General features: G+C 48.6%; 1 protein-coding gene across 1 annotated transcript in view; it reads left to right on the top strand.

Moving 5' to 3' along the window:
• Window positions 1-14,761, top strand: part of MDGA1 (MAM domain containing glycosylphosphatidylinositol anchor 1) — a 147,355-nt gene that overhangs the window by 92,733 nt on the left and 39,861 nt on the right. Inside the window, exons 9-10 of the mRNA XM_086628441.1 lie at window positions 407-676; window positions 4,052-4,203. Of these exons, the coding sequence (XP_086484567.1) occupies window positions 407-676; window positions 4,052-4,203 (422 nt within the window). The remainder of the gene's footprint in view (window positions 1-406; window positions 677-4,051; window positions 4,204-14,761) is intronic.

Raw genomic sequence — 14,761 nt, 5'->3', positions numbered from 1 at the left:
GAGTTCAGTTCATGCTGGGTATGAGGACTATGGTTATTCTGATTAAGATCTGAGGACTGAATCCAAGCTGTGGTGCTCAGCTGCTGGAGTTGCACTTCTCACATGAAAAAGCAAGGCTTGGTAGCTCCTCCAAGCAGTGTCTCATGGTGGGATGAGTATTTGGTAAAGGCCACTCCTGCCTAATAAATGAAATGGAGGTAGGAGGTGGTCTCAGCCCAGTCAGAAGGGGATGTCAGATAACGATTGCTGCTTTTGATTTGATGAAGCCTGGCTCCCGCTAGAAAATAAATATCCTCTGGGACATCATAGGTGCCTGCCTCCTCAGCAGCACCACCAGGGTGACCATGCAAAGTGAGACAGCCATTCCCTGACGGCATCCCCATCTGTTGTTCTGTTTGATCTCCAGTCCCCCCCGTGGTGGAGCCGGCCTTCCAGGACGTGCGCCAGGGCATGGGGCGCAGCGTCACCCTGCGCTGCACCATGCTGAAGGGCAGCCCCATGAAGGTGGCCACCTCCGTCTGGCGCTTCAACGGGACCCTTCTGGCACAGCCCCTGGCAGAGCAGCAGGATTACTCAGAGCTGAAGGTGGACAGCGTCAGCCGGGAGACCAGCGGCAGCTACGAGTGCAGCATTTCCAACGACGTGGGGGTCTCTGCCTGCCTCTTCCAGGTGTCTGGTAAGTCACGGAGCACGCATCGGAGCGAGCTGTTGGATGGGGTCTCAGAGGGGGGAAGCTTGCTCCCCATAAACTGATGCTAGTACATGCAACCTCTGCCACTTCTGCTGTGTGTGGCACCAGGTTCAGAAGGGGTGACTTTCCATAAGCCAACAGGGAGATGTACCTCCATCATGCAGGCAGCCCTTCAAGTCTGGGATGGACTTGAGGCAGTTAATGTCAGACACTGGTATGTTTTAGCAGTGTTTGACCACTTACCTGAAAGATACAGGACTTAAACTCAAGGCTACCATCAGCTTTCATGCTTGGACAACCTGTATCATAGATAAGTATTGACCAAAAGGGAGTGTAAGGCTCAACATCTCCCCCAACAGGCTCCAAAACATCTAATTTCCCCTTTAAAAACAAACAAACAAACAAAAACTCTATTATGTATTCCAGTATCTCCCCTATGTCTCCTATCTGTTTGAGTTTGCCTTTTAGGACAAACATGAGCTGGGAATGGGTATTAGTACTTGGTGGATTTGTTGCTCACAGTTTTCTGTGAATCCAGCAGGCACCATAACAGGACTCCTCTCCAGCACTTGCAACTGCAGAGAGGGATGGCAGAGTTATAGCATCTAAAACCACACACCTGACCTAGCCTCTCCAGCCGATCATTAAATCTGCTTTTCCCATGACCCCTGAATCGACTTGGGCACCAGTTTCTAGAAAAGCTCTCCCATGAAGTTGCATTAATGAGCAGTAAATTCAGCCAAAACACTGGGTTTTCAGTCCAAGGCCAATTTATAATACTTTTCAAGTTAGGGCTGAACAAATGAGAATAAATAACATCCAGAGGGGCCTGATTTTGAAGCAGATCTTTCCCAGGATTTGGAAAAGCTCAGGTATGCTGTAACTCTGAGATGCTCTCAGAAATGGGTAAGCCCAAACCGCTTCTACTGTTTGGGCACCTTTTCAGGACCTTGCTCTCACCCTTTGAGCTTTCCCAGAATTTACCTGACAGTGGATTTTGCTTGAGAGCTTTGGCCCTCTCCACCCTTTCTTTATATGCTTGCAACTCTCCTGTCAGTAAGTGATGGCAAACTATGTCTCGCTATGAGCTACTGCAGCAAACTGTCCCTAGCAAGGTTGGGAATCCTTCTAGGATCTGAATTTCTTGCTGGAAGTTGTAACAAATACGTATTGCCACCTGGTGTGCCATGCTGTGACCCACGAGAGAAGATCCCCTCAACAGAAAGCAGCATTTGTCTCTAGAGAGCACTCATCAGGAAAGCAGCAAGCAACTATTTTCCTGCATCCCTTCTCCTTTTCCAAGGTGTTGATATCTGATGGTGGCTTTTCAGTTCAGACATCTCTGCCTGCGTCCTGGACAGTTACAAATCAATTAGACCTTCTGAGCCTGTAGAGCAACAGGAAAAACAATCCAGTGGCTAGACTGCTGCGCTTGGGCTCAGGACCACTGGAGTGTTAATTCTCAGCAGCCACAGCCTTCCTGTGTGAGCAGCGGGAATGGCATAGTCTCTTTTTGCTTCTGTTTCTTCTTTGTGAAAGAAGGACCATAAACCTTCCTATCTGACAGGAAGGCAGTGACTCAATTGTGACCATGAAGTGTTTGGTTGTACTGGAAACAGAGTGCATAAACCTGCCTGGGATGGGGATTAGTTTCTTCTGTGGATGGGAGATAGCTTTCTGAGATGTTTTGGAAGGACAGCGAGACATCCAACTCGCTGCCCTTGAGCAAGTTATCAGGGCAGCCCATACTGGTCACCACCTACACCACCAGTAGCCACGAGCACAGAAAAGCCCTGCAAGATGGTGTAAATAACCTTCAGCTCTTCCCATCAGCTGTAAGCAAAAGACAAAACTTTGAGCAATGGTAAGTTTCCAGAAATTAAGTTCCAAAAGTATCTTGATGTGCTGCGTTTCTATTAGAAGGCCTTTTTTTTAGCTTCCGTTTCCATCTTGGAGTCAATTAACAAGGAATTAATATCATGCAAGATGATGATTATCATCAGTTCAGATTTTATTTCAGAATCCATTATGAAGCTTGACTTCCACAGTCAATACAAGTTGAATAAGCAGCAATTAGTCTCTGAGGTGGTTCTGAACTTCTTGCTTGTGCAAAAAATTCAAGTCAATAAAAATAATAAGAAAAAAAGGACTTGGAAACGAACATCAATATTATCCATCTGAGTTCATAAAAAATAAACATTGAATCTTTCGAGCCTAATTATAAACACATAAATGGCAGGGCCTGTGATTCAAGTGGAAAGGTGCAGCAGACTGCCTGGGGAGATGGTGTTTATGCCTGTTCTGCTCTCCAGCATCCCTTGCTGCCCAGGCATCTTTCTGGTCTGTGCAGGTCCAGATTGGACCTGAACCCAGAAAGGAGAGTTTTGATTCAGGTCCAGCTCCTCCCTCACCCAAGACAGGACCTGCCAAAAAATCGAAGTACACAGGGTGAAGTGAAGGTAATTTCAAATAGGGCAAAAACAGTTGTGGGTAAGACCTCGAGTTGCGTTTGGGCACTGTGCCTTAGTCCACCAGCCGCAGGACTGCGTGTCAGTAGCCTCCGAGCCCCGTGTGTTAGCGGTTCAGGACAGCAGTGGCTGGGAAGACGATGGGAAATCCCTTGTTCTCTGAACCATCCAGGTCCTCTCTGGTACATCATTTTTCCTGTGTTTCCCTTCCTCCCGCTGCCCTCTGTTTTTAAGGGGAGACATGGGTTTAGAAAAGACATCGCCGCCACGGCAAAAACCTCCCGCTGTTTTTACCCGGGCTGAGGTCAGCGTCCCCTTTGCTGCCGAGTTGGCTGTCGTGTTACAAAGAGGCTGGAGCACTGCATTGCCAAGGCGGGGGAGATGTGGAAGGAGCAAGGTCTCCTTTTTAATGCCGTGGTCCCTGTGTGATAAATAACACTTTTCCTATGACCTACTGGCCAAATGATCTTTCCTTAGGGTTTGTTAGCAGGAGACTCTGTAAAGCAGCAGATGAAACAGGAGAAATGCCAGTTTAAAGCTGTTACCTCAATCTAAACTGCAAAGCAAGAGAGAAAAGATTAGAGCAGGTTCCAGCTGGAGAACTGAAGCTGTTCCCACCTTCTCTGGTGCCGGTCATGCCCCGCTGGTGTTGCAGGGCTGCTAACCCTCCCAGTAGTTTAGGCTGTGAAAGCAGTAGCAATTCACAGAAAATGATGGCACGTCAGTGCAACACCAACTACAATAGTAAAGGTGTCCATCATGTCAAAGGCAAGTAGATGAGCTGGGTGAGTGAAGTTGTTCCAGTCTCACCACATCGCTTTGTAATTTGTGTTCCCCTTGATCCTGCTTTTCTACTTTCCTCCCTCTTTTTTTTTTCCTCTCTCCCCTCCAGCAAAAGCTTACAGCCCAGAGTTTTACTATGACACTCCCAACCCCACCTTGAGCCAGAAGCAATCCAAGAATTACTCTTACGTGTTGCAGTGGACGCAGAAGGAGCCCGACGCTGTGGATCCCATTCTCAAGTACCGCCTGGAAGTCCGGCAGGTAAGGTCTGCTCTTCTGGAGCCTCAGCATGTGCCCTTGGGAAGAGGACCTCTCAGGAGGTAGTTACATCGGTGTCTCCTTGCCGATTAAGAGCTGAAGGTGATGAAATTGCCAGACCCTGGTGGTCTTGTGCCTTCCTCACTGAATGGAAGAGACAGGCCAAGTGCACAGCTCAGCGTTTGTTTTTATGTCTGGTGTTGGGTACGACTGAGGGCTTTCGAAGCCCTGCTGCTTCCTGTCGGGCTGTTCATGATCAGTGTTCTGAATGAAGTTTTAATGTGAGCAAAACCCCACAGTCATTAGTAGGTATTGTAGATTTTATAGGCCAAAGACTCAAGCGAGTGGAATTCTACCCTCCCCACTAGTATGAAATAAAGGGAATAAGCTGAAGAGCTCTCCAGGCAGGAACTGCAGGAAAAAGTCATCGGCTGTTTGTGTTGCAGAAGGGCTTTCATCCTGTCACAGTAATGAAGCTATTTGGAATATATAAACTCTGCAGGGGGAGAGAAGTGGGTTTCAAGGTTTCTGAATCTGAAGAGAAATCATACTGGGGCAGAGGGAGGAAGAACTGAGGGAAATCTGAAGGGATCACTGGTTGGAGAAGGTTGGGGAAAAGAGTCTGATGTTTTTAAAGAGCACATTAACCTAGCAGGATTGCCAGATACTTTCATCCACGCTCAGCAAAGTGCCTGCATTCAACGTTTTTTAAAAATGAGAATGCTTAAAGTTGGTGTTTCTTGCCATTCAGTGGTAGCTTGGAAGCAAACACATTTTGCAAGGAAAAGTTTGTTTACTCTAGATAGAAAACAAAATAATTAAAAAGATCCAAGTGTCTTTTTCCTCCAGTTCTGCACAGTAGGCTCCAGTTTTATGTCTCCATTTGATTGTGAGCTCTCTGGGGTGGGACAGCCTTTGTTTGTTACTCAAACTGCACGAAGCACATTGTTAGTGCTTAATAATAATACAGGACACAGGGGAGTCTCTAATAATGAAGGCAGTTTGTCATAGTACCCCTTCCCTCTTTGCCAAGTTTCGCTATTATCAGCACTGCAACTCAATAAACTAATTTGTGATTTTTATCCTTCTCCAGTGATGCTGAGGGTTTTTTCCTTTTGCACAGTGCCTAAAAGTAATCTTGGATCTGTTCTTCACTGAGCTCCTACTGAAAGGGATCAGGAAAAGGGATCAGAAAACAGTTCTGCTTTAAGTTGTGACATGAAGGAAGCCGAGTGCCCAGGGAAACATAACCCACCCTGGTTTTGTGCATACCCCATTGGTTACTGCTGTTAGTGTTTCTTTTGCAGCATCACTACATAGTTGTGACTGCTGAGTGGTGTGTTTTAAAGGAGCGTTATAGCGCGGCCCTGCTGTAGCCCTGTCTCATGTATGGGCAGGGTCTTAGAAATAGCTACAGGTGGCTTGGGTCTGAATAAGGGAGGGCAGAGGGAGGAGGAAGCAGGGGGGATTTGTTCCCATTTTTGTCGAGCACAAGCAGGAAACGCTCTGGAAAAGGCTTTCATGGCATTGCCTCCTCCTAGTCCTCCTCCGACAAAGACACTTGTGTTTCGTGGAGAGTTCTGTGCCCCCATGTGCCGTACTGAGGTTTCACAGAGCATTTTTAATTTCCTTGTCCTAAAGGATCATGTCCCCTCTTGTCTCCAACTTGCTGCCTCTGTCCTCCCGTCCTGCCTTCATGAGACATCCCCGCAATGTCTCACTTGGGTTCCAGCAGCCTTGTGACACTCTCCACAATTTCACTTGTGCCGTCACCCTCTTCCACATCCCATAGGCTTTGCTGCATTGTCGCACCTTCTTCTCTGTGCTGGGACGTCTGGGCTGAGCTTTGTGTCCTACGCTTCCATTGTTGGACTGCAGAACATGGTGACAGTACTGAATATAACTGTGAAAAGCTCAAAAGCTTAAAAGCGTTGCTGACTGGGGAGCTCTTAAGAAAGGGGATTTGTCTGCCTGAATGAGGAGCTGCTGTTTGCCTGTACTCCCTCCTCACTGGGCACGCTGGCTTCCAGGCACTAGCTGTGGTGGCATAGAAATCCTCCTGGAGAGCTGGGATCGAAGTGGAATATCCTCCTCAGATAAAATGGCCCTTACACATGGCCAGACATGACTGATTTATTGCCAGTATTAAGCTGGTGAAAGCTTACCCAGCCAGCCAGCCCAGTTTCTCCTCCAGCCCTGGGAGCTCCCTGGCCTCAGCAGTCAGCATCAGGTGCTCTTCAGCATCTTAAGGATGAATGAACGGGGCAGCAGCAGCCCGCAGTCTTGGGGTGGTAAGGGGCTGTCTAGGGGGGTTTAACTCTTGCTGAGCTGGAATCCAAAGGGCGGGCAGCTGGGATGCCCACTGGTTGTAAAATGCTTCACTGGTTTTCATTTCACTCTCCCCAGTTTGCTTGAAGAGCTCTTGGCATATGTAATATGAAGATCCCTAAGTAGCAGGATGCTTTGCAAGGCACCTGGGAACCCTTGAATTAAATTTGCTCACTGCAGCTGCTGAAAATGGGGCTGGGTGAGAGCAAAAGTGTTGCTTATTAATTGACTGGTGCTGTGGCTCCTCCAACTCTTCCTGTTCAACAGCTTCCGAGGGCTGGCTGGGCATCCCTGGGGGGATTGCAAGCAGTTTGGGGGAATTTGGTTTCCTAAGTGATGCGCGGAGGTTCCCAGCAAGACAGGCAGGTGCATTTCCACAGAAGCAGGTTGTTCCCGGTGCCAAGGAGCAGGCTGAGCGGCACAGCAGGCGTACCAGTTCCAGTAGAATAAGAATTAACCTTCAATTAAAACAAAATAAACAGCCTGACAGCTTGGAGCCGCTGACCCAGACAAAGCGCATATGATGGCAACGTGGAGCAAACTTCTTGTAAAGCCTCTGTTGTATGTCACAGCAAATAGGCTGTTATTCCCCAGAGTGCATGGGTCGGGTGGGCTAGGCAGTGGCTTTGCGTTGAGTGGCCATTCAGAGGTGAAAACATCCCCACTGAGGGACTGCAAGGACCTCACAGACATCTGTCCTGGACAGCTTGGGGGGTCTTTCCTTTCCTGCTCCAAGGCAACTGATCCAAATGTCAACCCACATTCCTTCACCTTAGCCTTAATGAGTTCACAGTCTTGGGTGATTTGGTTGTGGGCAGATGCCATGATGCTTTTAGGCTGTTTGTTTCGTCAGCTTTTTTTAGTTCCATGTATTCTTGTAGCACAGAAAGGCACTGAGGCACAGCACTCTGACTGAAAATGTTTTTCATTGCTTGGAGATTCAAAGCAGCCTCCCCAAACCAGATCTTTGCTTAAAAAAATAAAAAGCCTTTTAAGTCGCTTGTTTCTCTCTGTGTATTTTATCCCCTCCCAGAGCTCTGCTCTAACATTAAAGAGAAATGAAAAGCCATCTAATATTGCAAGCAGGTTGCATCCTGGAGGAAAGATCTGAGCTGGGCTGGTGGTTACGGTTACAGGGGATAGTGGCAGAATTACTGTGCACTTAATGAGCTGGAGCCTGTCTGTGACCTGAGGCTGCAGGAGAAAGAGGAAGGAGAATGTATTGGTGCAGGAGGGAAGTTTAATCTTTGCTGTGCCCCTCAAGGAGTCCCGAGGCTGCCTTCTCTTCCGTACCTTCTGATACACAGGCTCTGGCCAGAACGAGGCCAGCTTAACACATTCCTGCCTTTCCCCTCCTCGGAGCAGACTCAGCTCTACCTGCTGGACAGACCCCTGGAATTTGCACCGGGCCAAGCCCCCGACCCATTCGCTAAATTAGCTCACTGGGTTGTCACTTCAGATTAATTCCTGTCAGGGAGACCATCTTTAATGAGACTGTCCCTGTTCAATGCCTGAGTAATTGCGCGGCCTCTCTTTGTTTGTACTTTCATCCCCTCCGTGTTGGATAAACATCCCCTGCTGTCCGCAAAATTCATCTGGGCTCCGGCGCCGGCTGCCACTTGCCTCATCAGCCAGCCAGAGCGGCATTAATGAGAGCCACGGCAACGGGGAGCCAGGCTCCCCATGTGGGGAGGTGGCAGATAACAGAGCTGTTTGGGCAGACACAGGACAGGGGCGTTAGCAGGAATTTAATGATTGTGATTAGAGCGGAAGGCTAAGTCTGCTGATGGCCATCGCGACGCAGTGGGAGAGGTTTTATGCCAAGGCCCACGGGCCGCGGATCTGTATCGCTTTGCTTCTGCCTCTGAGTTGTTCTTTTGGTCTCCTCTGAGCCCAATTCGACAGTGTCTATCAACTGCTGTCTGTCTTTGGCTTCTTTAGCGCATGGAGCCGGGCGCCCATCCAAGGGCGCACAGACCGGGGCAAGGGCGTCTCTCACTCGCTCCCGTCGCACCAGGCACGGGTGGTACTATTCGAAAGCGAGGATGAGCGAGCCACGCACCAGCACATAGTCTTTTATGTAAATGTTTAGTTGAGGACACTGTCAGCTCGCATCGTTATGCTTCCCCCGTTCATGCACCACCATGCTTTGATGAACTCATGTGCATGGCCCTTGGCATATGAGGAACCAACCCAGTGAAGCTGGATGCGTCTTCCAACGCTTGTAAGCAACGCTGTGATGAAATAAACAGCTGGTTTGTGCAGCCAGGGTAGAACAAACTTCCAGAGTAAGCTAATCCACCCAGCCCGGCGCTCATCAGTAGTGAGAATGTCCATGTCAAAAGCCTGTCTCCTCCCGTCTTCAGCAGTAGCCAGTGCCTGGAGAAGAGTGTAAAACAGTTGCACACAGTGTCGCTTTCTCTGCCTCTAGAATAAGCCCAGTTGTTTATTGGGTCTCAGGTTAGGAAAGGCTGGGAACATGGGAAGGTGATGTACTCGAGCAGGTGGTGGCCTTTGCAGCAGCCCAGCCCTGTGCTCTGGGAGCTGAATGCAATCGCTTCTCTTCTGCAGATGGAACCGTGGCTTCAGGCGAAGCTTCTTGGAACAATGAGCAGCCAGTGCCTTGCGGGGGGTTACCTGAGGGCTGCGCCTTGGGTGAGGGTGCTGCCAAGGGCAAGAAAAGGTGGTAGCTCTGCACGAGGCAAGCAGGGGTGGCTGAACTCGCTTTACAAACCAAGGGGCTAATATTTTGCAGGCTCTGGGGGTTACACGCTGTCTGGGCAACACTGCCATCACCAAAGTAACCACCTCACATGGGGCCGCCAACAGGCCTGGGTCCATAGCCCTCATCCTGAGGCTCGCTGGGGCACCGTGTCCCCCATGGCCCCATCCTGTGCACCCCCAACTAGTGCTGTGGTGGGGGTTTTTCAGCCGAGGAATGCTGCAGGAGCTGAGGAGGTGATACGAGAAAATGTTAGGACCACTTAGCAAAAAAGCAGCCAGGGCTGTCCTCCTAACTCCTTTTTGTGCTAGAAGATTAAAAGCTTAAAGAATGGAGTTGTGATTTGTAAAGTGGGGAAGGACTCGTCCTGCTCTGGATAAAATATTGACCTGTGGTGCACTGGTCTGGTGTTACCCAGAAAAAGGGAAAGGGCTTGTGCTGCCATGTCCACTGAGAAATCCTCCTGCTTAACTGGACAGCCCAGTTTGATGTCCCAGCGTAGGCATAGACAGGGCACATGGAAAGGAGATGTGTGAGTCCCTTTTCCTTTCCTCCTCCCTGTTCGAGCATCACAGTCCTGGCCGACTGCAGCAAGAAAGGGAGCGCGACTTCCCATGAAGCAGCAGGCGGTGACCCTGGCTGCATGCGAGATGCTGCATGGATCAAAACACTTGTGGGGTGTGACAAATGGCACGTCCCTTTGCTGTTCATCATTTCACTTGATATGGGTTGTTCTGGTCCTGTCTCACTGGTGTTAGAACTGGGGATGCAGTGACTTGGCCTCCCATGTTTGCCCAAGATGGAATTTTAAAGCAGGCCTTCTGTTGTAGGGCAGCTTATAAGTCACATCTGCTGGAAAGCTGCTTTAGTCGTGTCTTGTTTTTTGCCTTCCTTGGCTGCCAGTTTGATGTCTGATCACAGGCTGCTGTCGTATGGGACAACGTCAAATCAACACAATTCCACCTATCTACTGAGCTGTCCTCTGTAGTGGGAAAAGGTGTTTTTTCAGCACTCACTGTCCCATCTCTTCCATTGATACTCTTTTTCTTTTTTTTTTTTTAATTTCAAGTTCTTTCAGGCTGCGAGAATAGGCAGATTATATTTATTCTCTCAAGTCAATTGCCTTCAGTTGTGCTAGCGGCATACGTGATGCTGAGCAGAGCTCAGCGCTGAGGGAGCTGGAAAAGGATGCAGAAAGAAGCCAGAGTGCCAATGGGAGGTGTGCTTGGCAGACTGCTGGAACGGTCATTGTGATGCAAAGCCAGGGAAAGCAAGAGAAGGGAGAGGTGACCTGCCTTTTTAGGCTGCAAGAGGAGAGGGTCAGGATGAGCGGTGGGATCGAGTGGCAGCCACACAGTGGTGAAAGGAGAGCTGGCTGATCAGTAGCATTTGATGGACAAGCTGCGCTTGAAGCTTAATGAGATTGCTGTGTGGGACCTGGGGGTAAAGCAGCAACTTTGCCACAGGCGTTTGGGAGCAGAGAGGGCAGGATCCTGCCTCAGCTGTGCTCTCTGCTGCCTGAAAATGGGACGCGACGTCCGTCACTGCAGCTGACAGCACATTGAGCCATGTCTCCTTTTGTCCTTAGCAATCTGTCACAGGGGATGATGTGTCAATGAGACCAGCTGTTAGAACAAGGTCCTCTCTACCTACACTGTAAGGGAAGACTCGGGGACAGCCAGATGTCTGGTGGGGGTGGGAAACAAGGAGCTTTTTCCACGTTTCATGTATGTATTCTTTACTGGCTGAGTCGGCAACAGCAGAGCTTCCAGTTAGTGCAAAGGAAGGGAATTTTCTCCTGGCCATTGCTCACTGCAGGCAGAGGTGTCCACCTGGCCATGGTTTGTTGTAAGCCCTGTTAGCCAGAGGACTGGGGTGATTCTTGCAAGGCTGGCCAGGGAGGCTCAACACAGGCCTGACCAGCACTGACAGGTAAGGTGAGTTTAGTGGAAATGGTTTGGAGCTGTGGGATGAGGTTTTCCCCTTAGCTCTGCCTAACATCTTCCAGTGCCACTGTTGAGAATTCTCTTTGCCCATAGGAGCTTAGCAAACGATGCATAACTAATTAATTAGTCTGACTAATTCTGTCTTTTTGCATTCATAAGTTGCTCTTCAGTATGATTCATGGTTTTCCTGATCTGGTTATCCCTGGTGCACAGATCATTTGCAATCAGTTAGCTGGGAAAATCGGGAATATGAACTATGGCAGGTTAGTTGTGTCTCATGGTACCATATCTCTTCGCTGAGTATCCAAAGTAAGCAAGGTAGCCTGCCCAAAAAATGATAGCTGAAAGTTTTACAATGTGGCTTGCCATTCATAAGGTGCGTTGCAGAAGAGATTTTGTCTTAACATTCGCTTTTCTAAGTACTGCTCCTAATGCAATTCAAGTACTTGACTGTGCAAGAGAGAAAGCAGGATATTGTGTAATTTCCTAGTACAAGGGAATAATTACCAACAGTTTTCCCACTCTTAGCTCTGCTTGGAATAGTTACAGTACCTAAAAAGAACAGTACAAATAAGCCTACTGGAAAGTCTCATATGATCTTAAAACACATCTAGTAGCAAAATCTCATCTATCTCTAGTTCCTAACACCACTGTTGAGTGCTCGTTCAGGGTAAGGAGAATGTGAGAGAAGAGATAATCACATTCCCCCAACCAATATACCCCTCCTATCAGCCTTGCAGGCTTGAGATGTTGTTTTCACACCTTTGTGCTCATTCGTATCCAGCCGGCTGTTGGCTTGTGTGTTACAAAGCTGAGCGCAGGATGAAAAATGCTTGCCAGGGTATCAAAGATGAAAGTGAGTCCTTTGTGTGCATCTCTTACCCACGCTTCGTCGGTGGCTTCAAGGGGTACACGCTAGTTATTGAGTCTTTCTGAGGGTCCCTGTCAGTAGGCTGTGATGCAGTTTCCTCCCGTTTACTCTGCTCATCTGTTGTTTTCAGTAGTCAGCCCGTGTTCCTCCTACTGCTTCAGAGTCTTTTCTTTGTGCACCTTCTTCCCCTTCCCTGTTCCCCCTCCTATTTTCCACCTCTTCTTTCTTTTGTTTCTGTTTCCTTTTTTGGTTTTGTTCTTGTTTTTGCATTGTTTTTTTCCTGGCTTTCACTTCCTAGAACGTGTTGGAGATAAGAGAGGAGAGCATGTGAAAGGGGAAGGATTTGAAAGAGAGATGTAGCCTCTCCCATAGCTAGTGACAAGCAGGCAGGAGTAGGCACTATATAGATGTTTTGACTGTGTTTCATAAAGAAATGAAACGTACGGAGTCATGCTGCTAGCGCAGGCAGCGTGGAGCCGTATGAAGGGCTTTATGGCTCTCTCTGCGTATGCTGTGCCGCCTGCCTCTTCTTTAATAGAGACAGGACAGCAAGTGCAGTCAAGTTAGAGGTGGCCGTAGGCTCCGGAATGATACTTACCTGTATACCTTCATTATGTGTACCAGACTGGGAAGTCCAGAGCCCCACACAAAGGCTCTTTCTGCTCCAGTAAGCAGTAGCCCCATCCTTTATTAATTGTTGGTTTTAAGGGTACAGGGACTCTAACAGAGGGCTCTACCAGGGTCTGTAGAGGAGTCAAGGAAGGAAGCCTGGGAGATGGCAGCTCCTGCGGGTGGAACATGTCTCCCTTGGTAAGTTACAACCGTATTATAGACAAAATGGCTCAGAGCTCAACCTGACTGCAGCTGGGCAAACTTGGGCTATGCAGAAGCAGATTGCTTTTTCTCTTGGAGCCAGAAGTGCTGACGGCATGCTGCGTAGAATGTACATGGACCTGGCTGCAAGCAGTCGTGTCCAGTGCAAGGAAATGGGTGGAAGAGGAGACTGTGCTCACTGAGATTAGGGATGGGTATAAAGTGGGATCCAGTAAGGCACTGGGCAGTGCCGATTTTCAGATGTGAAGCTCAAAGGAGGCTGCAACCATTGCTCTGCAGGAGGTGGCCGTGGAGCAACATGAGGGATATTGTCCCTTATTCAGCCTATGCACATGCTTGATTTCAGGCTCTGCAGTGCATAGTCAAGTACAGGTAGGATCATGCAGCAGCAGTGTAGAGCTTCCAGTCTGAACAGAAGGACTGCATATGCCTTCAGGATCTAAGATATGGCTGTGAAACAGTAGGAGAGAGAGAACAAGCGTAGCTAGACATCCACGTAACCTGTCTGGCTCAGTACCCACCGCGGTGACGCCAACACAGGCTCCTTGCACAGACTGGGAAGCACGTGGCCGTCCCTCCCTTCCCATTTATCACCACGTTCAGGGGCTAGTTCACCCCTTTTTCTTCTCCAGCTCCTGGACTCCCTCCCCTCCTCAGGAGGTGCCGCTGTGCAATGCCCGAGTAAGGCTGTGGCTCACAAAGTTGCCAGTCGTGCTGTGCTTCAGTTAAGGCTTTTGCGTGACTGTCTCCCTGATAGAGTGAAGATTAGGTCTGTTCTTCTTAGACTGGAGAACATATGCTAATAAAATACATATTGCTTTCTGATCAGCCCCTAATGAAAGACATTATTGAAGAGTGTGGAACAAGCACTTACAGTAATTCATGACAGCACCAATTTGGCTTCTCTGGGAAGCTGTAAACTGCTGCTCTCGGCACCTAATGAGGATGGGCAGCTGATTGTGTGCACGAGAGGAAGAGAGAGAGACTGTCTCCTGGCTTAGATGACTCCAACTGTCCTCGGTAGCTACTGAAGGTCATAGTTGCTTCTCTCTTTGGAGCTGGGGATGTCTCAATCCAGAAGAGGAGCCTCCTGCTAAGGATGATTTAGGAGGAAAAGCTTGCAAGGCTCCTCATTTAGACTGAATAATGGATTTGCTTTGGCCATCCATGCTTGCTTAACCCCAGGATATGAACCTGTGTGCTTGACTGATGAACAGCATAGGCATGAATTTCAGTTCACTGGTGTGCTTGTCTGGCAAATGCCAACTTCATGTTTGCAATGTGATTGTTTGCTCCGGAAACTCCTAATGAGTAATGGTCATCAAGCAAGGAAAATGAAATAAATCTAACTTTAAACTTACCCTAGCCATTTAATTGGTTCTATTAGTGCTTGACATCATTTCCATTCAAGGTGATGATGAAATAATCCAATTTGACAGGCACAGGAAGTTTGATGAGACACAGTGACTGTCTTCATCACAGAATCACATAATGTTAGGGATTGGAAGGGACCTCAAAGGATCATCTAGTCCAATCCCCCTGCCTGAGCAGAACCACCTGGATTAGATCACACAAGAACACGTCCAGGTGGGTTTGGAACATCTCCATAGAAAAAGACACCACAACCTCTCTGGGCAGCCTGTTCCAGTGTTCTGTTACCCTTACTGGGAAGAAGTTCTTCCTCGTGTTTAAGTGGAACCTCCTGTGTTCCAGCTTATATCCATTTCCCCTTGTCCTATCATTGGATGCCACTGAGAAGAGCCTGGCTCCATCCTCATGACAGTCACCCTTTACATATTTATAAACATTAATGAGGTCCCCCCTCAGTCTCCTCTTCTCCAAGCTAAAGAGACCCAGCTC

Source organism: Tauraco erythrolophus, chromosome 2, assembly GCF_009769465.1.
Source record: "Tauraco erythrolophus isolate bTauEry1 chromosome 2, bTauEry1.pri, whole genome shotgun sequence".
NCBI lineage: Eukaryota > Metazoa > Chordata > Aves > Musophagiformes > Musophagidae > Tauraco > Tauraco erythrolophus.
The sequence above is the reverse complement of the archived record's forward strand: the minus strand, read 5'-3'. Positions and strand labels throughout refer to the sequence as shown.